Below are 24,499 nucleotides of genomic sequence, written 5' to 3'. Positions count from 1 at the left end.
GGGGGACTAGGAGAAGGTCAGGGAGTTCGAAAAGGGAAGGTAGAGGGAACTAGGATTGGTGTGTAAAATAAAAAGATTGTTTTAAAAAAGTAAAAAACTGAGATTAAAAACATAAACATTTTGTATGTTTTGCATACAGAATTAGAAATGTTCTAAACAATACCTAGAAAAGTAAATTTCAATAATATACTTGTATATAAGAGTACAAAACATCACAAATTCAACCACCAAAACTGTAACTTTTATTTGGTAATAGGTATTTTAATAAACAGCTTTCTCCATCTGTAAGACCCTGATAATGCCTTTTAGGAAATGATAGAAAAATAAAATACAATAATTAGCAATTTGTACTTTGTACAAAAATCTTACTCTGTTGTTCAGCAGGTTGTTTTGCTAAACACCATATTCTTTCAGCAAATATATGACATACATAATGCAATTTACCATAACCAATCCCTCATATTGAAAACTGGACATTCTATAACACTATTAGCTTGTATGCATGCCAGCACATGAAAATTTACATGGACTATTAAAGTAGATTTTTTAATATGATGAAAATAGTACCACTTTCCAATCAATCTGGACTGCTCCACTGTGATCAAGTAGGTAGTAGGTGGGATTGCAGTTCTATTACTTACGTTTGTGTCTCTATATATTGTAATTACAACTAAAAAGAAAACATAGACTGTGTAAGCAACCTGGGAGGAAACTTATATGCCCTAAATAGTGATATGATTCCAAACTGAGAAAACCTAATGTGGTGCTACCCTTCCTTATTGTCACAAGCACATCTATACTCTCTTGCAAGAATAGATGGCTATGATGCTAATATTTGAGGATAAATGGCTTCAAATCAGTTTACAAAGACAAGTCTTTAACATATGGACAAAAAATATTTTGGCTTCAGTTTTAAATTAGTCAAATATAATCTTTGTGATGGATTAAATAAGTCATTTTAGACAGATTTTTTTTTTGTTATTTTATAGAAATACACTACTTAGCTGGGCGGCGGTGGTGCATGCCTTTAATCCCGGTACTCGGGAGGCAGAGGCAGGTGGATCTCTGTGAATTTGAGTCAAGTCTGATCTACCAAATGAGTTCTAGGACAGTCAGGATAATCACACAGAGAAACTTTACCTCAAAACACAAAAAATTAAACAAAAGAAATACATAATTTAGAATTTTTTAGGATCTTAGGATTTTAGAATTTTTTTTAGGAAAGTCACAGAGACTTTCATACTTAATATTTTGAGTGCATTGAAGTGTCTACCATTTAAATTTTGAGGTGGCCATTAAATATTTAAAGTGTTGATGCAGATAAACATTTACATGTATACTTACATTTTATAGTTTGGTTATGCTAGAATAACAAAAATCTGGAGAACAATCTTATTCCATTAGTCACAATCTAATTTTACATAAAGCCCAAAGAAGAAATATGCATCTTTAAATTCCCACATGTCAGATACAGCTTATCCAGAAATGAAGCACCAAGCATTATTTTTAAAAAAATTCTGTCTATTAAGCTGAGAGGGACAATGAACAAAACAACCTTATATTGGCCTTGTATTTCTAAGTGGCAAAAATATTTCAGTGCTTTCTATTGGAAACAAAGCAAGTAATTTATCCTATAAGGTTAATAACTGCATACCTATTTTCTTTTTAAAATTTAGATGGGAACTTTAACTCCTCCAAAATAGGATTTGAAAATATTGACAGCCTAAATAAATACTATACCTCTTTCAAGACTAAACTAATTTTAATTTTCATAGCTTTTAAAATAGAATATATACCAAATGTTGCTGTCATATACCCTGTGATAGGAAAGCATACGTAAGAAAACAGAAGAAATACTCACAACCTTGAGAAGTCCTCAGTCTCTGTGATCTGGACAGAGAAGACTCATTAGAGTCCTTGAAAAACCAAGTGTCAGGGCTTCTAATAAGATATATTTGATGAAGATGCCTTTGAGATATTTTATGTTTTCCTCACTATTTATTATACATAAAATCTAATCAAATCTGTGTATACAAATTATATATATTCACTTTTCTACTTTAACAAGTTATATATCTCTTTTTCAACCTCCTTTTCTTTCCCAACCCCTACACTGACTTTTCTTTCTCAAATCAAACTACTCAGAAAACATCTTTGCCTTTCTACCACAGATCTACCAATTTAACTGCATAGTGCATAATCCCTTCCCTTGCACTGGAGTCCTGTGGACCTGTTCCTTTTAAAAGTAACCTTTACACTTTGCTTGAATACCAACAAACCTTCTACCTCTTCAGCCTCTTTCTGTAATTATCTTCTCTCCTGCATAATCAGTTTCCAGTCTGCCAAATCACTCTCATTAGTATGTAAATATGCTCTAGCATCCTTCATCTAAACAAAACAAAAAGCAAAACCCAGAACTGTCTTGACCCTAGAGCTCCTTTGCTACAGTCCTAGTCCTCTTGGCTTCTGTCACAACAAATACTTCTGAAGACTTGTTCACAGATTCCAGTTCCAATTTATATTTCTCTTCTCAGTCTCTTCCAGGCAGGCTTTGACTTCATTGTTTTGTGAAGACTGCCCTCAGTAAGGACTTTGGAACTTTGTTCTGGACAAAGTTTCCATATCCAAAGACTTTGTTGTGCCCTTGACTCATTTTTCTTTTCTTTTAGACTTATTTTTATTATTCTTAACTTTGTGTGTATATGTATCTGTGTATGTGCACATGTGTGGGAATGCTTCCAGAGGCCAGAAGAGGGCTTCAGATTCCCTGGAGCTACCGTGATAGGCAACTGTTGTAAGCTCCCAAATGCAGGTGCTGCAGCCAAACTCAGGTACTCTGCCAGAGCAGTACACACCGTTAAGCCATCACTCTAGCCCTGATCTTGACTTAAAGCACTCAATCTACTCTATTTCTCTTTTCTGTACCTTATCTTTTACCTCTTGGCTTACTTTAGTAACTTCTTGTTCTTTGCCTAAACCCTAAGCCCTGAAATTTTTTTAAAGCTCAGTCCTGGGTATAGTTTTCTATCTACTGTAAAGGGTTCTTGGTTTGAAAATGTAAATGCTGCTATATAGACTAATGAATATCAATTCTGATCTTCAGTCTTAGTAGCTCTTTTGAACTCTCAGATACAACGGCTTACAACTGTATGTATATGTGCATACTCGTGTGTGCCTGTGCATGTAGGGGACAGGTGACAAATTTGAGTGTCCTTCCTCAGTTGCCATCCACAATGATGGTGAGACAGGTCTTTCACTGACTTGGAACTTAGGGCTAAACTTGCTGACCATTGAGCCTCAGGGATCTTCTTGTCTACATCTACCAGCTGTGGGATTTTGAGAGTGCCATGATGTTAGGTTTTTTAAAACAGGGATTCTTGGGCTTAAACTCGTTATCAAGCTTGCAAGTAAAGCAATCTACTGCTGAGTTGTCTCCTGGACCACAGCTGCCTACAGAATAACTCCACTTGAATATCTACTGTTTATTTCTGGCACCGTGTAGCCAAAACCAAATTTGATTTTCCCCTCCAATGCTCCTACACACTGTCATTAAATTAATTGTTGGGTCCCCAAATGCAAATTTAGTTTTGTCTTTTCTTTCTCTTCATCCGTCATTCCCAATCCCAATTCCAATCACTGATGAGTAAATCTGGTTTTAAATCATCCCAAATTCTTCCACTTGTCTCTGTTTTCAGCATATCTACTCTAACATGAGCTACCACATTTTATTAAACCACTGAAGCCTTGTTCACACACTTTGATTCTGTATTTTTCCTCACTACTACTGCTGTACATACTCTCTGTATTCTCCCACACTCCAAATGCCTGACTGTTAACTGCTCCTTCTACCTGTATCTTTGTCCTTGCTTCTTTCATGGATGTTTCTTTTATGTTTTCCAGATTGCAGTTTGATATCATATCTGTACCAATTTATTTTACCACTTACTATGAAGTCACAGTCACCTGTAACTGTAACATGTATGTAACATGGTGGTCACAACACATGGCGGTTGTGTGTCTTTACTACTAAAATGTCAATTTTATGCTATTGGACCTTGTGTGTCTTGGTCATCTTAACCCTTAATGCATTGATGGATGTTGGTATTTATAATAAACACATTTAATATAAATCTGCATGTAAGTATATATACTTACTTTAATAAGTTGAGTGATTTTACAGTTTTGGGCGAGTAAACTGACATTATTTCCTTTATTTCACTGTTGTTTTACATATCACATAGTATAAATAGGATAAAAAATTAGGCAATCATGTTATTCTCAGCATTTATATTAAATTATAGATACTTCTATATTTAATGTAGAGTGGTTAAAGTTGTAAAATAGGAAAATGCAATATTTTAACTTTTTCGGAGGGCTTTGGAAACTTGGAATAAGACAAACAGATTATATAAAATTGAATACTTATTTGCTTCTGTTTGAGCATCCTATTCGGTGAAATGTTAAACAGACGATAAACATAAGTTAAAAAATGACTAGAAAAAATAAACATTACTATACAAAATTCACTTTCTTCTTGTGTTTCTCTTACTGAGAAATCAAAGCAATTCGATTTTTCTAGCTGACCTTATAGGATAACTGACTAGTGTAAGATAAAAGAAGAATCCTTTGAAAGAAAAAGGAAAAGAAATTATAGTTACTATGATTACATTTGGTTTCAACTTTTTGAGAATTGGAAAGTTCCTAACATTATGTGATTGAATGAAAATATAAAACATGCAGCTGCAATCCTGGTACACAATTCTGTACTTTCAGCCCTCAGGGACAGTGGTGGAGGATACTGAAGACAGCCTGGGCTACTTAGGGAGACTCTATTTCAAAAAAAAAATGGACTAAAGAAAACCATTGCCTTCTTTAAATCCAAGCTCTTAAGGAGTGACTCCGAAAGCAACTGGGGAAATAAAGAATATAAGCATTTAAAGTTCAGGGGTGACTCATAAAAACAAAAGTATCTCATAAAATTTATATGAAGATACCACATTTTAAAACATTTAATACTGTGTAAAATACAAGTAATTAGTTAAAAGTATGTTGACTGTAAACCCTTTCATGTCAGCTCTTCAATATCTTTTAGATACTCTTTTAAATTTAATGACAGAAGTAAAAACTAAATCCATAAATTGGGTAATTCATTAACATGTATAAAATATTTTGACAGTCACATTTAATGAATTAATATTTTAAAAACATTTTGCTTGCATTTCTTAGAAATCAATGCATTAATAGAAGAACATTCAAATACGACCACAGCCTTCTAGTGTATTTTTAAAAAATAGTTGTTTAATTTGGGTGTTTTCATAAGATATTTTTTTCTAGTTCAATGTCAATATATATTTTCACAAAATGAGTAGTGTTATTTACATTAAATATTCACATCCTCAAAATGCATTTGTTTCAAAATTACAAGGGAGAACAGCATGACATAATGTTAACTGATTCTTTACTGATAGTTTTCTTTTTAAATGAAGTAACCTCTTTAACATAAACTATACTTTTTATTAGCTTTTGGCTTGCTTGTATGTAACATTATGTATTAAAGTTATAATTATTGATATTCTTGCAATCTTTCATGTATGCTGTTATTACAAGTAAAGCTAACATTTTAGCAAACATTGCTAGTTGAAAATTACCCTTTCAAAACAAAATTAAAACTGTTGATATTTTCTTTGCACACAGAATGAAAACTAAGTTAATGGAAAAGAAAACCTCCCAAAGGCATTTATATTCTACACATAGGTTTTCAATGTCACAATCTGAGGGGGAGGGTCATAATATCATTAGTATGATAGCAGAAATGAAACACATTTAGTGACCTTTAAAATCAAGCTTTCCTCATGTTCAGTTCTGTTACTACCTTTCCAATGGTGTGCCCCTCTCACTGAGAATGCTCCTATTGCAAGTTTTATTTATATTTTTCCACTCTCAAAGAATTAATTAAAAACCATAAAATTGAACAGAAGCTCCATGCTTTTAAATAAAGAAAATGAGAGTTTTGCATAGTATCAATATATTAATATAATTTTCCTTAAAGAACAACTATAGCACAGGAAGAGAGAACATGTTAAATTAAAAGGTCCAATGAAAAACATTCATATACATTAGACTTTGCCTTCCATATAATGCAGAAAAAATGTAAAAGCCTTATTTTTCATTTATTGTCTTAATATTCAGCATTGTCTCAACAATACTTTGAGCGTATATGACAATGATATTTCTAGATAATATATTAGTGGATATGAGAACAAGTTGGTTTTAACAATGATCACATCAACCACTTTGATGGGAAAACAACTCATTCATTTACAAATTCTTTAGCGAGTAAGTGGCTACTAGCTTTTATTTTCTTAGAGTTTTTAAAGAGCTTATTTGAAGTAGATCTAGTGAAGGAAAACAAATATATGATAACTAATAAAGCATGCCCAGCTAAAATTTCATCATGGATTTGATAATAATATCTACAGTTCAGAATTATAAAGAGAGAATATTACTTCCCCTGTTAAATTGAGGCAATAGAATTAATAGTATTTCAGACTTTCAGATTGAATGAAGATATGCTTAAATGAAAAATACGTTAAAGCAAGCTCTGTCTAAAGCACAAGCAGCTAATTCTACAAATAACTCAATGTAGAAAAGACGTGTGAAATTCCAGAAGCCGCAAACCATTTCAGATAAAACCTTGGAAATGAGTAGGAATTGACTTTTTTCACACCATGTATCAAGATTTCAAACACTTAAAATGATATTGGCTCTTTCTAGAAGAGAGAAAACAGAAGCATGTCTTATGTAGGAATTACAAGTATGAACAAACTGTACTGAAATGTTCTGCTATCAGGTGGGGGAGTAACTCAGTGGTAGAGTGTTTGTCTTCTGTGACAAGGCCCTGGGATGGAGCACAGCACAGAAACACAAATAATAACAGTTCATATCAATATTGCTTCATACACAAGTTCATGTTTACCTCATGTAGACAACTATGATGAAATATAAAATCTAAACAGGATATATGGAAAACAATAATTCTTATGTCCCCAGAGTTTTCTTTATAATCCTGGACTATGTGGAGACAACATTGGATCTTCCTTTAATGAGGACTATTGAATTGAAGATCCTGAGCCAACAGAGTATGGATCCTAAAGTAGCATTTTAGTTATTTTGAATTCCTATTTCATTTGATAACATACTAACTAAAAAATGCTATTGTGACAAATTAAAGACCAATAGAAGATATAAATAGGATGTACAAACATGGTTAAGAACAGATATGTTTCTTGAAAGAGTTTCATTAATAGAATAAATACTTATTGAATTTACAGTTTGTGGGATAAATGTGTAGTTAACTTGTACCTTCTTTGCTAATACAAACTGCAAACAATTTCCCCTTGGGATGGATGTGGCTCAATGGTACACTTTCCTAATATGCATAACTCTCTGTATTACATTAACCTTTATCCTGTTATGACAGGTAATAATTCTTTAGTGGCGCTTCTATTCTTAAAATAAATGGTTGTTCTTAAGGGTAGGAGAATTATCCTTTGAAAATTTCTCTTTTTTCACTGTCTCTGCTATGTGAGAAAATTTCTCTTAACATGAAACAAATCAAAGATTCTTTTTTAGAAGAAAAATGGTAGTGTGACTAATGAGTATATCAGTTTAAGAAAGAACGTTGTTTTGTTTATAAAAATTGCTTTCATTAGAATAATGTTAAATATAATAATGTGGAAGTGACTTTACATCTCTGAGATGTACAGATATTCTAATTGTCAAATTCTTTTGAAAAAATTGAAGTTTTTTAGAAGTCCTTTACCGCCCTTAGATATTGAAGCTCTCTTAACTTATTTTATTTTAAAATGCAGTAACTTGAAAAGCTAAACTTTTAGATCCATTCTGTGACTTCAAAAGAGAAATCTGCCAACAAAAGAGAAAACCCTTGATCCAGGATTAAAGAACTCAAGCTTCATTATATATAACTCAAGCCAAATTATAAAGACGCTAGAAATAATTTGATATAGTGATAATTTGAATCTAACTACTAGTCAGTAAAAGAGGTTAGTTCAATTATGTATGGTTGATCTGTGTCTTCTAGACCTTTCCAACTTTATTCCCAGGAGACATAGATATCATATCACATCTCTGTATAACAACATCATACTGTTTTTCTAATAAATCTTTAAAGCGTATGCCTAAATCTTGACTTTTAATGGGAACATAAGATGAAGATGGGACATTCATTTTTATGCAATATTAAGATTTTCTTCCTTTTGACTCTGTTCATTTTAGTCATGGGCAATCACTTCTTTCCCTGGTTAATGGATCCTGTTGGAATGGATTTTGTGTAAGCTTTGAAGTGCATATTATTACATATACTATATAAAGTAGCTCAGATATGAGATTAGTTTCAGGTTTGGTTTGAAATGAAATGTTTTTACAGGCTATCAGAAGAATGAGTTCATATATGGACTGACTTCTGATGGTAAGAACCTAGAGAACCCACAAGCATGATTTCCACTACCAAAAAAAGTAATGGATCTTTGGGAAGAATTTAAAGAGATTCCAAATTTCAAAATATATCTTTCTGATGGAAATTGAATATGCACTTCACACTTGACTAACTCCTACTTGTTTAGACTTATTCTAGAGCAAGATCTAATCCCACATGAAAGAGCCAGTATAGCAAATTGCCAGGAGGCTCCAATCTAAACTTTAAACTCAGGGAAAGAGTGGCCAATAACAGTGTGCTTAAATTCATATTTGTGAAAAAATAATTATGTGTATGGGAAGCATGTTGTTTTATTCAACTATGATAAGTAAAATGTATATTTTTCTAAACATTATAAAAACGAGAAAGGATGTTGGGAATGTTGATCATAGAAAGGAAAAGTTATATGACTTGAACTCATGAAGGACAAATGAACGTCCCCAGTTGTACCTAATCTACTCCTCTTCTGTTTAAATAAAGTATCAAATATGTTTGATTAATTATGGATATGAGTTTATTTGACTGCATAAAATTAAAGTTGTGAAAGTTAAGGAGATCATAATGTAACAACTGACGCATCTGCTTTAAATCTTTTTTATGTTTAAAGACGCAGATCTCCTAAGTTAACATTGGGTTATACTAATTTTTTTAAATTTAATATTAGACTTAGCTAACTGAAGATGCAGAAGCAATATTCTATTTGGATTTCTTTCCTTCGTGCTTAATTTTCTGTTAGACAAAGTCAGAACTCACACTTTCCAATTTGAATGGCTCCTATTTGTATGCGAAGACCCAATATATAATTTTGTCAACCTACCCTGCCATTCAGCTGCTTCCATGGAAATTTACAAGACTTTTTTAGACTTGCTGTGTTTTCTATACTGATGCAATGACTGTATTGATAGAACCTGAGGGAAAAAAAGCAAGTGGATGGGGGATTAAAAAAAAAACAGAAAGGGCTGAAAAATTTAATAAAGGAATAGAAAAAAATACTGGTAAAAATCTTGAGATGAAAGTTAACTGATTTTCTCCTAGAGCGTACGTTTAATATTGAAAGATATCAAAACAGACATTTAGAACACAGGTTGGATGATATGCAATTTCCTCTTCACTATCACTGCCATAGAAAACTTTATAAAAACTTTACTTCTCACAGATTAAATTTGGCTTTTTTTCTATTGTGGGCTATGAGAGGCTTTTGAGTTGTGACTGGAAGGCTGCCTTATCCAGTTTACAGCTGGGTAGGTTTTAGGGAATGATACGCAGTATAATAAATCTGTGATTATAGTATGTGTAACACACTTATCAGCAGTTATAGGACAATCTTGCAAATTTTCTATAATTCTTCCTTCCTGTTACACTGTCATCATTTCAGATACTTTTTAGCTGAATGATTTAAATACACCATCTTTGTTCTTGATTGTACATTCGTTTTACATTTTTGGCTATAGACCAGAAGTTGACTTTGAGAAAATAAAAAACTTTACATGGTCTGATTTTCAAAAATCTAAGAACTCACTCATTAGAATTGATTAAGATTTCTTAAAAGCAAGTACATAATGTATATGCATATTTTTAGTCATAAGGAAGTATTCCTAACTATAATTATGAAAGTCATTAGCTTATTTTTGGATAATTATCTTATGATTGTATGTATCAAATAAATTTAGTTATTGAGCACAGGCACCAGTAAACCTCAGAATGGGAAATCTCAGAATGTTTCATGTTATATTGCCATCTGCATTTGGTATTTTAACCATTAACATCCCGAGATCTTTTTCTGTTTGTTTGTTGTTTTTTTTTGAGACAGGGTTTCTCTGTAGCTATGGAGCCAGTCCTGTAACTAGCTCTTGTAGACCAGTCTGGCCTCGAACTCACAGAGATCCGCCCGCCTCTGCCTCCTGAGTGCTGGGATTAAAGGTATGCGTCACCACCGCCCAGCTATATTCTGAGATCTTAATTTCTCTTGGATCACAGGGTGCATGACCACTAGGCAGCTAAGAAATATTCTTATATTTTAATATTTATGTTTAATTTTGCACATATTTCTGCCTTGTTCTGTCCATAATGAATTACACTTAACATTATCATGCTCATAGCTTGGAAAATAAACATAATTTTACAAAACTTGGAAGAGGAAATGGGATTAGAGAATAAAAAGAGAATGTTTTAATAAATCAGAAAAGACATATATAGAAATGCAAATTAACTAGAAATAAAATTACATCATCAGACTTTTAAATGAAAACTATTAACAGATTCTTAATGTTGCCATTACTGAATGTAAATCCCACAGAATTTAACATACTACTATAGAATTTATTTCATCAAGGCATACAGATACTGTAGACAGAGTCCTATGATGGACCATATTATTCTATTTCTTGTTTTTCTAAATACCTTTTTGTTGTTTTATAAAAATAAATATATATGATTAATAAATTTAATCATCTGTTATCATTTAATAGATATTTAAGGACAGATAAATACGGAAATTTTGTATTTCTCTTAAATGTATCCAGATTTGCGTAAATGTATCAAGCGAACTGCCGAGAGTCTATGAGTGATGCATGGCCATGCATGAAGGTGACTAGAAAATATTACTAGCTATTTCTGACACACTTACTTAAAAAGGGATGGAATTCCACTCTTTTCTTTCTGTTTAGTCAAGGAATACTCTAAAGACACCCTTTTATCTCTATACATGCTTTTTTTGTTGAAGTGTGAAAATTAAGCTGCAATATGAGGAGCAAAACCAGGAAGATGAATCAACGAAAGAAATGTAGAAGGATCTTATATAAAAAATAAAATCTTACAAACAAACTAAAAGGAAAAGAAGTGAGGATCCCTCAGTGGAAACAGTTTTATCCTCTTGTAGAATTTCAGCAGGAATTTAGGGATGTGGAGAGGATGCCTTTGTCTCTGACAATGAATAAAAGTTAGTTCACTAAATCTGCATCTTTAGACAGTCTGATCTGCATTTTTCTTTCCTCAATAACCAGCTTATTCTTCACTTATCATGATGGTAATTTTTGTGGTTTCATAGGAGCAGATAATTTTATAGTTGAGTTTGTTTTAAAAGGAGCACTATTTTGATAAGCTGACAAATTCACTGGAAAAATACATTTGCTTTTTGTTTGCTGTAAGCCTCAGAGAAGATTATGACAACACATCTCAGATGTGTTATTTTTATATACTACAATAGACTGCAATTTTCACATTATATATGTGCATATATATATGCTTAAATGTGAGATCTATTTATATCATGTTTATGGTTTCCATACTAATTTCTTAGAAGATTTTGAGAACACCTCAGAGTGTTCATATAACTTATTTTTGTGAACAAAATATTTGAATTGTTAAAGTTGGAAGAACACCAGTTATCCATCAACTAGTTGTGTTTATTACCTTGGGGCTCTGCAAGTTATCTTAAATTCAGTAAATCATTTCCCATTTAGTCTATGGCTACTATGTTAGAACTTTGATTTAAGAAAAAGGTCACATTGTGAACAATAAACTTTCTCAATGCTTTGATAATTGTTTGCCATACTCGTGAGGATGAATTCAAGGCAACAGCCATAGGTTTACTCCATGTGTCTGTCTGTGAAAACTATCACTCACTCTTGGTCTTTCCAAGTGTAATTCTTGTAACATACTAGAGAAATACAGTATAGTTAGTAAAAAATTAGAGGGGGAAAATCCTCTAAACAACCACCTACTATGAAATGTGTAGAACCCTATAAAGTTAATTTAAAAATATAGACAAACCCAGCCTTAGAATATTTAAAAGCACAGTATTTTTGTCCATCTCCCTCCCCAACAATGCCCTTCATACTGTAGTCACACCTGACACAAATGCACTACATGGAATCATTGATTATTTCTGCAAATTGTTGTAACAACATCAGGCACCAACAGTTATTAAAAATAAAACAATAGCACAACCTGTAGAGTTGAGCAAAACTATCGAAACAGAAGCATGTCAAATTGGAAGCTACTTGATCACAAAACATGGAAGAATGGTCAACTATTTCTTTCTTGTCTATCATCAAACTCTACATACATCTTTAAAGATGCCACGCCTGAACACATTCCTTTAGGTTAAGTCCATGAACACTTCCCAAACATTTCTATACAAAGTTACACATTCATGCTGAGTTATTTATCATTATGTAGTGATAATCTGCAGTGGGCCAGCGTTTCATTTGCAGGCTATTCGGAGAGGACCTGTGTAGCAGGATCTTGAAATCCAGGGTGGAAGCATAAACGTAAGGTGTGCAGCCATAGTCTGAACAGGAGACTGTGGGTTGTGAAGGGATGTCTGGAGAATCAGAAGAATGAGTTGTAGAGGGTATATCTTTCTTTGTAGAAATGCTGAGGCACAAAATACAGGTGTTTATAGTACTTTCATACATGAAACCCCTTCTCCTGTATGTGCATCATATGTAAACGTAAAGTCTGTATGCTGCTGACTATTCGTCTCTGATGTCCAATGAGTATGACTCCAATTCGTCTAATATCACTGAGAGAGTATGAAGAGGGAGAGAAGGGAGAGGAGAGAAAGAGAGAGAGAGAGAGAGAGAGAGAGAGAGAGAGAGAGAGAGAGAGGGAGGAAAGTATGGGGAAGAGAAAGAGAAAGATTTTGAGCACATAGTTTTAATAAATACAAGCATGAGAAAATGAATACGTAGCTATGTTAAATATATGGAAATAAATGTGTTGGTTAATAGTTAACTAGTCATATAAATAAATAGCAAAATTTTATATTTTCTTTTCCCTTGTTCCATAAAATATTTACAAATTCATTTAATCTCAAATTTAATGATATAAAGAAAAATTCCATATCCAGATAGAATGCTTGCATTTCTATTAGGCATAAAGCTACTTATAATTGAAGTAATTATATAAATTTGCGACAGTCATAGAAAATGTAGAACATGTAGGGGCATATTATGGATATGAAAATGACATTAAGCAAAATTTATCAATTTTGTGGAAATAAATAAGGAAGACACGTACACGCTCTACAACCCTACAATAATTTCACTTTCATGGTTTAGAGATACACAAAAAATGAATACAAAAATCATACAATTCTAAAACACTTATACTAATACAAATTTAAAAGACAGGGAACAATCTGGGGATCTCTCCTAAGACCTGGGAACCCCTCTAGAATCAAGTCTCTTGCAAACCTTAAAATGGCTCCCTTAGTTGAGATATATACTTCCCTGCTCCCATATCCATCCTTTCCCCCACCCCCATCCCATTCCCCCAAGCTTTCCCCAATCCTCCCCTACTCCCTTCTCTCTAACCATCTCCCCTTCCTTCCACCACACCCCCCTCCCATGCACCCAAAGTTGCCTGGCTATCTTGTCTACTTCCAATATCCAGGAGGATAACCATATGATTTTCTTCAGGTTCACCTTCTTATTTAGCTTCTCTAGGATCACGAATTATAGGCTCAAAGACCTTTAATTATGGCTAGAATCCACTTATGAGTGAGTACATACCATATTCCTCTTTTTGGGTCTGGGTTACCTCACTCAGTAAAGCATTTTCTATTTCCATCCATTTGCATGCAAAATTCAAGATGTCATTGTTTTTTACCGCTGAGTAAAACTCTAATGTGTATATGTTCCACACCACCTTCTTTAATCATTCTTCTATTGAGGGGCACCTAGGTTGTTTCCAGGTTCTGGCTATTACAAATAGTGCTGCTATGAACATAGTTGAACAAATGCTTTTGTGGTATGATAGGGCACCTCTGAGTTATATAATAAAACATTTATATTAATACAAATTTAAAAAAACAGTGAGACATATAAGAAAACTCCATATAGTAGCTGAAACTGCTGAACTAGATTTATAGGTGTGAGAACAGATGAATCTCAAATGTTGGGGGAGAAAGCCAAGAACAATACATAACCTCTTGATGAATTTTAAAATTTATATGAAATACATAAATTAGATATACACAGACTAATAAACATTAAACACAGGACAATGATGACCTTGGAATGGGGGTAGGAGAGGTGATAGAATTGGAGTATACACAGAGCTTCAACTGTTTTTATGAATGGATTACCTCATAAACTTGGTAGTGGATATACTGGAATTTGCTCCTTCATTCTCTGCACTTATTTGTACATATATGATAAATAGTTCATAAGTTCAATAACATTTAGTATTTGACTTTAAAAGCTGTCATGATTTTGACCGTATGAACTTGCATTGCTATCTTAAAACAATGGTAATTTCACATGGTGCCATCTAATTATTATAATATTTTTAATTCACATTTTGAACATTTCTATTAGATGTAGATAAAGAATGATCTTTGAGAGGATAGAAGATGTCTGATCATGATAATACATAGAAGGATCTCTAAAATGTCATGGTAACACATTAGAGTAAGCAGATGGATCTAATGATGACAGTAGGAGCTGAATATTAGTATATATTAATAACAATTTACCAAGGCAACAAACACTATGTTGATGTAATGTCTATGATTTTAATAAGATCAGTATGTATCTGGGAAGCATTTACAACAATGTTAAAATCTATTTGAATTAAATATGTTCTTTAAAAGAATAATAGTTGAGAGTTTAACTTACAGCTTCCACTGGAATGATAATGACAGAAATCACATACTAGCCTTAGGACTAGTATTCTTTGTTTGGATGCGTAAATTTGAAATTCCATGAGCAGAATATCTAATTACAGTAATAAGCCTAGAACTACTTACTCGATGCTCATTCTTGAGATCAGATCAAACGTTGTAAAGCCTGCCGCCATGAAGTTACTCTTGTATTGCCCCATCTTTATAGAATCCAACCAGTCACCAACTGTGACGAACAATGGATATTCAGGACCATCGCCAGGGGATTCTGGCATTCTGCAGGGAAATAAAACATAGCACTTAAAAGCCAAAATGACCAGACTTGGTCATTTTTTGAAAGAATATTATTGATGGATCTTTAGAAAACCCATTTTTCCTATATTCCTTTTTATTTTTCTCTCTTATGAAATTGCTTTGAAATTTGAAACTTTGCCTACTCACTTTCCCTGCATGGAGAGTTCACCACCTCTGACCTCTTAGGAATCCACATCCTTCACCACAAGAAAACTCATAGAATCAATAAACCTGGGCTCATAGGGGCTGACAGAGACTGAACTAATAACCCCTGCAAGGGACTGACCTAGGCACTCTGCACATATGTTACAGTCGTGTAGCTTGGTCCTCTTGGAGGACTCCTAACAGTGGAAACAGGGGCTGTTGTCAACTCTTTCATTGGACTTTGGGACTCTACTCCTCTTACTGGGTCACCTTGCTCAGCCTTAAATAAATGGGGAGGTACTTAATCTTACTGCAACTTGATAATGCCATGTTGTGTTGAGACCAGCACTTTCCATAACAGAAATGGATGAGGAGTAGATTTGCAGTTAGGGACAGAGGGAGGCTTGGGGGGTGGGACTGAGGAAAAAGGAGGGAGGGGAAACTGCAACTGGGCTGTAAAACAATAGATAAATGGAAAAAAAAGAATTCATATCCTTTTACCTGCCCCACACTTGTACTTGTGATGGTTCTCCTTTTAATGATGAATTCATTCATCAAACTTCAAGATATGTTTTTAAACATTCAACAATAATAGTCTTACTTAAAAATAATTTCTGATATCATAGGATTTACATATATCTGAGCATAGTGTATGGGTATAATAGCTCAAAACATAGATATGAAGGCTTAAAGTAAAACAAAAGTCAATCAAGTTTGGGCTAACAAGTCAAGGACTACTGATGGTATTATAGTAGTATTAGCTCAGTTCTTTTAGTTTCTGAAATATATGTAAAAAGCATTTTAATTGAGAATGTTTTATAGTTTAAGACTAGAAATGCTATAAAGGCATTATTTTGGAAAGGCTAGGAAAGATATCTGTGAATGTGTGCACACATGTATGTGTAGACATAGCACACACACACATTGTTGAGAGGAATAAAATGGGATTAATCTTAGAAATTATACTAAAATAACTCAGAATTTTGTACTCATATCAATCTAGTAAAAATTGTAATATTCTTCTTTCAGGAATATTGGAAGATGGTCTGTGAATGAAGCTGTGTGAGGGGATTTCTGAGAGCTCATGAGACAATTTCAAGTAAGCGAGAGTCTTGTAACCTCTGCTCCTCTATAAGATGGGTTGCTCTTGGAATATGCTTTTGTGCCCCTTCCAGGTGCAGTAAATAGTGGGTTACTTCAGATCACCCATCATCTTACTTATTCTTAGTCAGAATGACATTTCTAAGCATGAGTTGTCCTCCTGACTGTGTACAGCCTAAACTCATGTGACCTTGCCTTTGGGACTGTATACAACTTGAACTCAAGTCAACTTTGCTTACATGACTTTGCTTAACCCATAGAATGCCCTTGGAATATAAATTGTCTGATGCCTTTGATAAAGTTGGTTATTGTATGAGACTTTAGCTTGCCTCATTTTTAGTCTTCACTCTCCCGGGTCCATGCTGCCAAATAGAGTGACAACAGAAGAACATGTAAATATTCTGATGCTTGTAAAAATATTTGGTACAAAAAGTGTTTGTATAATAATGGAAGGATTACAATAAGTGTATTATTTAAACATTCTTAGATACAGAACTTACATTATCTAAACTAATAATGACAAACTAATAATGATCCTTAAAATATGCTTATGATTTTATTTAAATCAAAATTTACTAAATAATAAAAATGTTATTACTACAAGTAAATGATAAAACTTTTATTAGACACTGATAGTTCAACTTCTAATTATTTTGTTTCTAATATATTTTAAGTGAATGAAAATATCTATAGACATATAATTTGATATCAATATCTTAAATATTTTCTCAAGTTTTTGCTATCAATATTTTAATTGGAACTAGAATCTGCTAATATTTAAAAATACTTGGCTAGAACCCTATGAAGGAAGAATTTCTGGGTTTATACTAACTCTGGTATCATTTTGATAAAATCTATATGGGAATGAGCATTAAGTTCTAAGGTGAAGACCACTTACAATCAAAATTAATCTTAACATTTTTAACCATCCATTTAAAGTTTGGAGGCACACAAGTCATACTTATTTCACCATTTAAAGACTAGAAGGTGGTTTCTTACCATGTAGAACCAAGTCCTTGCTAAAGACCTAGGATTCATTTCTTTTGCTACATTGATTTCTTTCTCTTGTTTTCTAAATGAGATCCAGTTTAAAGTAAAGGTGGGTGTAAATGGGATAATAAAGAAACTCAGAGGTTTTTAGTTTTTTTTATATATAATAGGAGCTTGTGTATGCTGTACTTTATATTAGGTATGGGTTTCCTTTAATGGTGATTTTACTTTTAAAAAACCTATTCAGTTCTAGCACATTTCTATAACTCCTATTCTGTATCTAAGCCATAATGATAATGCTATTTAACTGTGAGCTGTTTCATTCTAGTTAATATCAGAATGATTCACAATTTTACACAAAACAAAAATGAGTCACGCCCCAAATTTAAAAAGCTATCGTGGCCATCTAATGGCAGATTCTGGATTGTTGCAATGTTTCTGCCAAGTTTCTTAGCTGTATATATGTTAACAAATATCATCAAGTAAAAATTCATATATGAAATACTAAATAAGAGCCATTGTGGCAAACAGATTCATCTAGATTTTTGAATGGTAGCACTCCTTAAAATCGCCAATTGTCAAGCATGCACTCTGAATATGCAAGAGAATTCAGAATAGTTTTTGTATAATTTTCTTGAATGATTTAGTCAGGGTCTATAGCATATCTTTTAAGAAATATTGCTGTATTTCATAACTAACTCTCAAAAGATTAGTATACCCTTATTGACTATTAGCATAAGTAACCAGGGGTTAGAAAGCTGAGTGTCTTATTTCAGACCAATATGGCTTTAATAAATGGAATTACTTGTTAAGAGAGTTTTGTTAAAATGGAACAAAATTTTTAAAAAATTGAATTGATATTTCCTTCATTTTCTTATACCTTTCTTATTTGGTTTTCATTTATTTGCTTGAAATTGTATTTCACTATGTGGATCAGTCTGGCCTCAAGCTCTTGATCCTCCTGCATCAGCTTCTGGAGTTCCAGAATGATAGACCTGTACCTTGACACCTAGTTCATATTCTTCTTGATGCCCGGGGAAAGATGGATGAATTTCTTTATCTCCACTGAGACAACACTGGTGCAACTCTTGAGATTTTACAATTTTATGCAACTGATGAGTGGAAATGTGAGTTGCTAACTCTGTCGTTATTGTAGAAAACCGATAGGAGAACAAACGCCCGGTTACTGCCAGTAAAGGACTGGAATGTTTCCCCACTGAAAAGCATTCGCATTTGCTCCCCAAATCTTGCAATGTCCTAATTTTATTTCTCGCATACACATTAGTAAACTAGTTAACTTCCTGACCTTTTCTGCAGCTGGCTTGGCACTTGATTTAGTAAGGTCAGAGGCTCCACATTGTTTACAGTAGCTGTGTGGCAATTTTGATTTCACTTTATCTTATACTGAAGTTGAAAAATGCTGCCGTATTCTGGCTTTCGGAGTTGGACACTATCATCCTCACATGAATTCTCTATATTGCCTAATAAACAATAAATGCCCTTTCTTATCAAATCTGTACAGTGATAAATTCAGTCTATTTTTTTGCTGAGATTGTGGAAATTTCTGGTTCTTGGTGATTAGTGGAGTTGCTCACCTGAAACATCTTCATAGCACAGCCAGAAGCTCATATTTTAAAAGTATATATTGTAAGCGGGATGGAGCTCACACCTTAACTTTCAACACTAAGGTATATTACCAACTTCACATGAAGTTCTCATGTTTCAATGGCTATTCTTTTCTATACTTGGTTAATTCATATGTCAACATTTATATATATGTATTCCCAAAGTCATTGAAAGCAAATTTTACTTTTCATTTAAGATTTTACATTGCATTCTTTTCAATAGAGCTTATTATTTAACTTGATCACAAATTACCAAAATAATTTTGAGACTAAAATTAAAACATGATTTGACTAAAATATCCTAAAGTATCAAATTCTTAGAAACATGTATCCTACCTCTACTTAATGCTTATGGGTAATGAAGGTATAGTATTTGCAGTATGATTCTTAACTGTGTTAAGTTGTAGGCGTTAATTTTTGTCAGATTTTATTCATTAATTTTTCTGGTTTTAATTGTTCAGATTATTTAATGTGCATAATAAGATTGGTAACTGGTAAAACATACAGAAATTATAATTAAAATAATCGCTCTGAATTCTGAGTACCCAGCACGTGGTCCCAAAAGAGAGACTGGATCTCAAAGAAAGCTTCTGTGAGGAAACAATCCAGAGTAAAAACAAACATCACATCACATGCAGCCACAATGCATTGGGAGTATCTGTTCTTATATCATCATGGGATCAATTCCCAGTGCTCCACAGACAACGACAGCAGCACAGCATCTGAGCTGAGCAGAAAGCGTTGTGGTGTAATGTCTGCCATTGCAGGAAGAAAGAAGCAAAACATGCAAGTGCAGCACCAGAAAATTCAATCTACAGAAATGCCCGAGGATGTAATTCTGGAACTATGATCTTGCCGTATTTCCTTCATCTCTCTGTATTGTAGTAGTTATATCTGTCCACAGCCTGTGTTCTTTAAGTGGCTGTACATTTCAGGAGGATGTTTAAGGAGCATATGACTATTTATCTGCTGCTTATCTTTGAGGGAGGGTATACGCTCAACATCTTTGTATTTACTCAGCAAATACAGGAAAGCGACAGACTGTGCTACACCAAAATATCTTAAAGGCCTTTTAATAAACTTTATCTATGAAGTCTTATTTATCACAAAGAGAATCTAACTGGAAAAATAAAAATGTACCTTCTTATATTCATATGTTCAGAATAGTGCAGGGCTGAGAAACATCTGGAGATTTTTCTGCTATTCTACACTGCAAAGTCTAAGTGAATATGGACTCTGGAGCTGATGAACTTTGTTCTCTTGTGTTCTTTTGACAAGCAGCCTCCTTGCATCTCCCTTTCCTTTTCTGAGCCATGGGAACATGATAATTAAGGAAAGAAGTAATGAAAGTACCCAGTAGACACAATGATTAGCACACAGTACAGCTCAAAAAGTGGTCCTAGTTGCTATTGTTTATAACACAGGATATATATGTATCAGTATTAATAGGCAGTATTGGAATTATCTAGCTGTTCATAGAGTGGCTCATTCAATCTAGATTTTCTAATGAGCAGGTAGGAACTTCTACTTTCTCACTAATACTTCATATTTTATCTTCCTTCCTTCCTTCCTTCCTTCCTTCCTTCCTTCCTTCCTTCCTTCCTTCCTTCTTTCCTTCCTTTCACAAAGCTGATTATTGTACAATTTATGCACAGGTTTGACCAGGCAGCTATTTCTGTGTGATAAAACACCAATAAAGTATCACGAACAAAAATCAAAACAGAATGCACTGTTTATGGCTTGTTTATGGACATAAACAATTTTGTAGACCTTGATAATACAGAACCTATTCAGTATTGTGAAAAATCTTTTGAAAATGGATGGAAAATTGTATATTAAATTGTTGAAAATTATTAATGGAATACAAGATGATAGTACTATTTGGTCTTAGGTTTCTCATCATTCTCTGAAGCAGAAGTATTATAGTGTTGATATGGCTGTATTTCTACTTTCCGCATTCCCTAGAAACCAAGTGCTTGAAAATTCAACCATACAATTGTATGTACTAAGGAAGATAGTAGTTAAAGTTACTAAGAAATACTCATTTACAAGATCCCTAACTATGGCCAGTGAATAGTGAAAATATTTACAATGTGCTTTGGTTTGAGCAGAACATGACTAATGAGCTCATTGACTATTCCAGACCATCCCATCTATCTGAGCAATTGCTGAATATCCCCAGATATCATCATTGAATTGATGTTTAAAAAGCACAAAATCATTTGCCAGTGATTTGCATTGGGTTTGGAACAGAATTGGAAATGTTTTCTTTTCCCACGACCTACTCTTTCCCTTTCTTTTTTTCTTTTTGCAATACTAAGCATTGAAAGTAGGAACTTGCTTATAGTAAGCAAAGGGTCTACCACTGAACTATATACACTGACCCCAACGAGTGTTGTTTCATTATTGTATTTTTGCAGCATTGCCAAAAAGTGCAGCTAGCTGACAGCAATTTAGTAGGCTTAGCAGACATCAGAGCCTGGAGCACTGGAAAGGATGGAGAATAAGTGTGCAGGGAGATGCGGTAGGCTGGGGAAGGTAGGTAGGGCTTAGTGAAAGGACACCATATGGTAATCAGACCACTTTGTGCTATTAAACTTCAGATAGCCAGACGAATCCCTAGACACTATAGGATTATACTTGCTTTTAATTGGGAACTACAAGGTTGATTCTGAGTGTTGTGGGAGTAAGAACAAATAGAGGGAAGAAACAGAAGGACAGTCAGGCATTGGTTCAAATGTTCTTCTGCACATAACCCTAATCTCAAGTACCATGGGACAATTACAAATAACTCTTTGAGAGGAAATTATTATAAAGTGATTAATGAGGGTACATTGATATTGCATTTATGGAAGGTTGCATGCCTCCATCAAGAAGGTTATTTTGAAAATCTGTTAGCAGTTAGCTGGATTTAATGACATTCTTATATTAATCACTATGATCTCAGATATGTCCATACTTTTTAAAATAGTGCATTAGGAGCTCTAGAGAAATGAGAATATGCCTATAGGGAAGTGTCAGGCAGAGGGATATCAGCAGAAGGAAAGACTAAGAACTGCTCTTCCCAGTCCTGAAAGCCTTGGCTCAACATCTTTTCTGTAGAAAACACTCAGGTATTTGCAAGGAAAGGCTACCAATGCGATTTATGAATTTTCTAATTTGCTGGCATCAAACTATTGAACTGTGGGTTCCATAGCCTTACTTATTCTCCTTACCCATCTTAATTTTCCCTCCACTTATTACCATTGCCAAGACAAAGAGCAAAAGTTTCTCAAGTGAATTCTTGAGACAAAGGCAATTAAGGGTGAAATAAAGACCATGGGAATATTTTTGATGAAAGAACAATGTTTGTGTTGGTGTAGAAATGAGAGAAACCTGGAGTTTGGGACACTAGAGTAAAGGAGAATCTAATAATGGCTGTGCATTATTCACTTAGCCTCCTCAGCGCGCGTGCGCGCGCGCGCGCGCGCGCACACACACACACACACACACACATACACATACGGCGCACACACTGCATAAATGTACGGGCTGCATAAATGTGGTCATGAAGAAGCTAGAGCAGGACATCAAATTTTTTATTTTCTGCCATAAAGCCTTAAGACAGGATTTCTCACTGAATTGGAAGTTTGCTGTTTTGGTTTGACCAGCTGCCTGGCCAGCAAGCTCTTGAGCTTCTATTATCCCTGTCTTTGATGCTGGGATACAGGCACACACAGTCATGCTCAGTTGTTTTTTTTAATGTGGGTGTTGGGGATTCAAACTCAGACTAATGCTCATGTTTGAAGAGCAAGCACTCTTATGCCATCTCCCCAGCTGGCATGTTTTAGAGGCGTTCAATCACAAAGATTGATGGTCATGTTTCCTTAATCCAACATTAATCTAGGACAAACAAGTGTTCTTGGAACTTGGGAGATGGTGGGGCTTCTCATGTGGAGCCTGTTGTTGTTTTATAAACACAAAAGCAACCAGGCCATCTCATTACAATAAAGTTTCTCAGTTCCCTGAGATTAGAAACAGAGTGTGTGGATGGTAGTGGGAATATGGTGCAAATGGGAGGACAAGGAAATCCAATTCTGGATCTTGTGATAATAAGAATAAAGATGGGTTTCAGGCATGATACCCTGGGAACTCTGGCTCCTTTTGATTCTCAAACAAAAATATATTAAAACAAAAAGTTCATGTGCATCTGTCAAGAACAAGGATAGAAAAATCACTCACTAAAATTTCCATTTCTTTCAGAGAGATTAGGTTTACCAATTGAACCAATCCGACAACTTTATATGAAGGATGCAACTTCCGACCTGTGTGTGGTGAGACTCTTAGAGAATGACAGTCACTTCCTCATGGACCTCTGGCTCTCAGTCAGCACTCTGCATCTGCCTCGACCTATGTATCCTTTTTCCATTTCTTTGGTCATTTTCTGATTTGACATTCTTCCTGAATATTTTATAAATAAGATGATTACTCACAGTGTCAAAATGCAGTTAAGAAAGTGCTGTGTCTGTCTATTACAGATGATGACTACAGTCACTTCACAGGTAGATAGCTTTGCTATAGTCACCAGGGAGTCTGTTGGCCCTGGGTTACAAGAAGCCCAAAGGTAATGAGTAATGAGTTTGATTTAGCGGTGTGATGTGATGTCTTCTTCCATAAAGGTAGACTTATTTTGTGGTATGTTTCCATTAGTGTTTTCTCAATAGTGAAAGCATGAAAACTCTATTGTCAAGAAAATATGAAAACAAAAATCAAGAAATATTTTCTCGACTTATCTTGCCTGTCAGAGACAGGTATCTGGAAATAAAAGTTATTGCTATGTATTGACCTTTATTTTGACTTTGTATTCCCTCTTTATTACCTCATAAATGTCATTAAAAATTGTTCTTTTGAGGCTGCTCCTGAACCTGTGTACCTCCCTGCTAAATCCAGCTAAATACTCCTCTTTGTGTTTACTGACACTTTTGGAAGGCTTGGGTATCACATTCCTTGAAACAGCTTTCTATTTCGGCTTTTATGATGTCGGTCCGCCTATATTTCCTGCATTACCTGTCTGGCTCTTCTTTTCCAGTCTCCTTTGGTTATTGTTTTCTTGGGATCATGTCTTAAATCTTGATGTTCTAGATAGTAGCCTTCTTTTTCTCTGTTTATTTGCATTTCTTATTGTCGTCATAGGTCATCTACATTAATTCCTTCGGTTATAATCTACATGCTGGTCAGTTTCAA

At 34.1% G+C, this 24,499-nt stretch overlaps 1 protein-coding gene across 2 annotated transcripts in view; it reads right to left on the bottom strand.

The window, feature by feature from the left end:
• Positions 1-219: 219 nt before the first annotated feature.
• The window catches only part of Epha6 (EPH receptor A6), a 917,499-nt gene continuing 893,219 nt past the window's right edge, over positions 220-24,499 (bottom strand). For both annotated transcript variants that reach the window (XM_048422770.3, XM_085685660.2), the window contains 2 exons: positions 15,249-15,398; positions 220-13,019 (listed from right to left, as the gene is read on the bottom strand). In XM_048422770.3, coding sequence (XP_048278727.3) covers positions 12,905-13,019; positions 15,249-15,398 — 265 coding nt within the window. In that variant the 3' untranslated portion in view covers positions 220-12,904. The remainder of the gene's footprint in view (positions 13,020-15,248; positions 15,399-24,499) is intronic.

Source organism: Myodes glareolus, chromosome 2, assembly GCF_982192425.1.
Source record: "Myodes glareolus chromosome 2, mMyoGla1.1, whole genome shotgun sequence".
In the NCBI taxonomy this organism is placed as follows: Eukaryota; Metazoa; Chordata; class Mammalia; order Rodentia; family Cricetidae; genus Myodes; species Myodes glareolus.
This window is presented reverse-complemented; position numbering and strand designations above follow the sequence as displayed.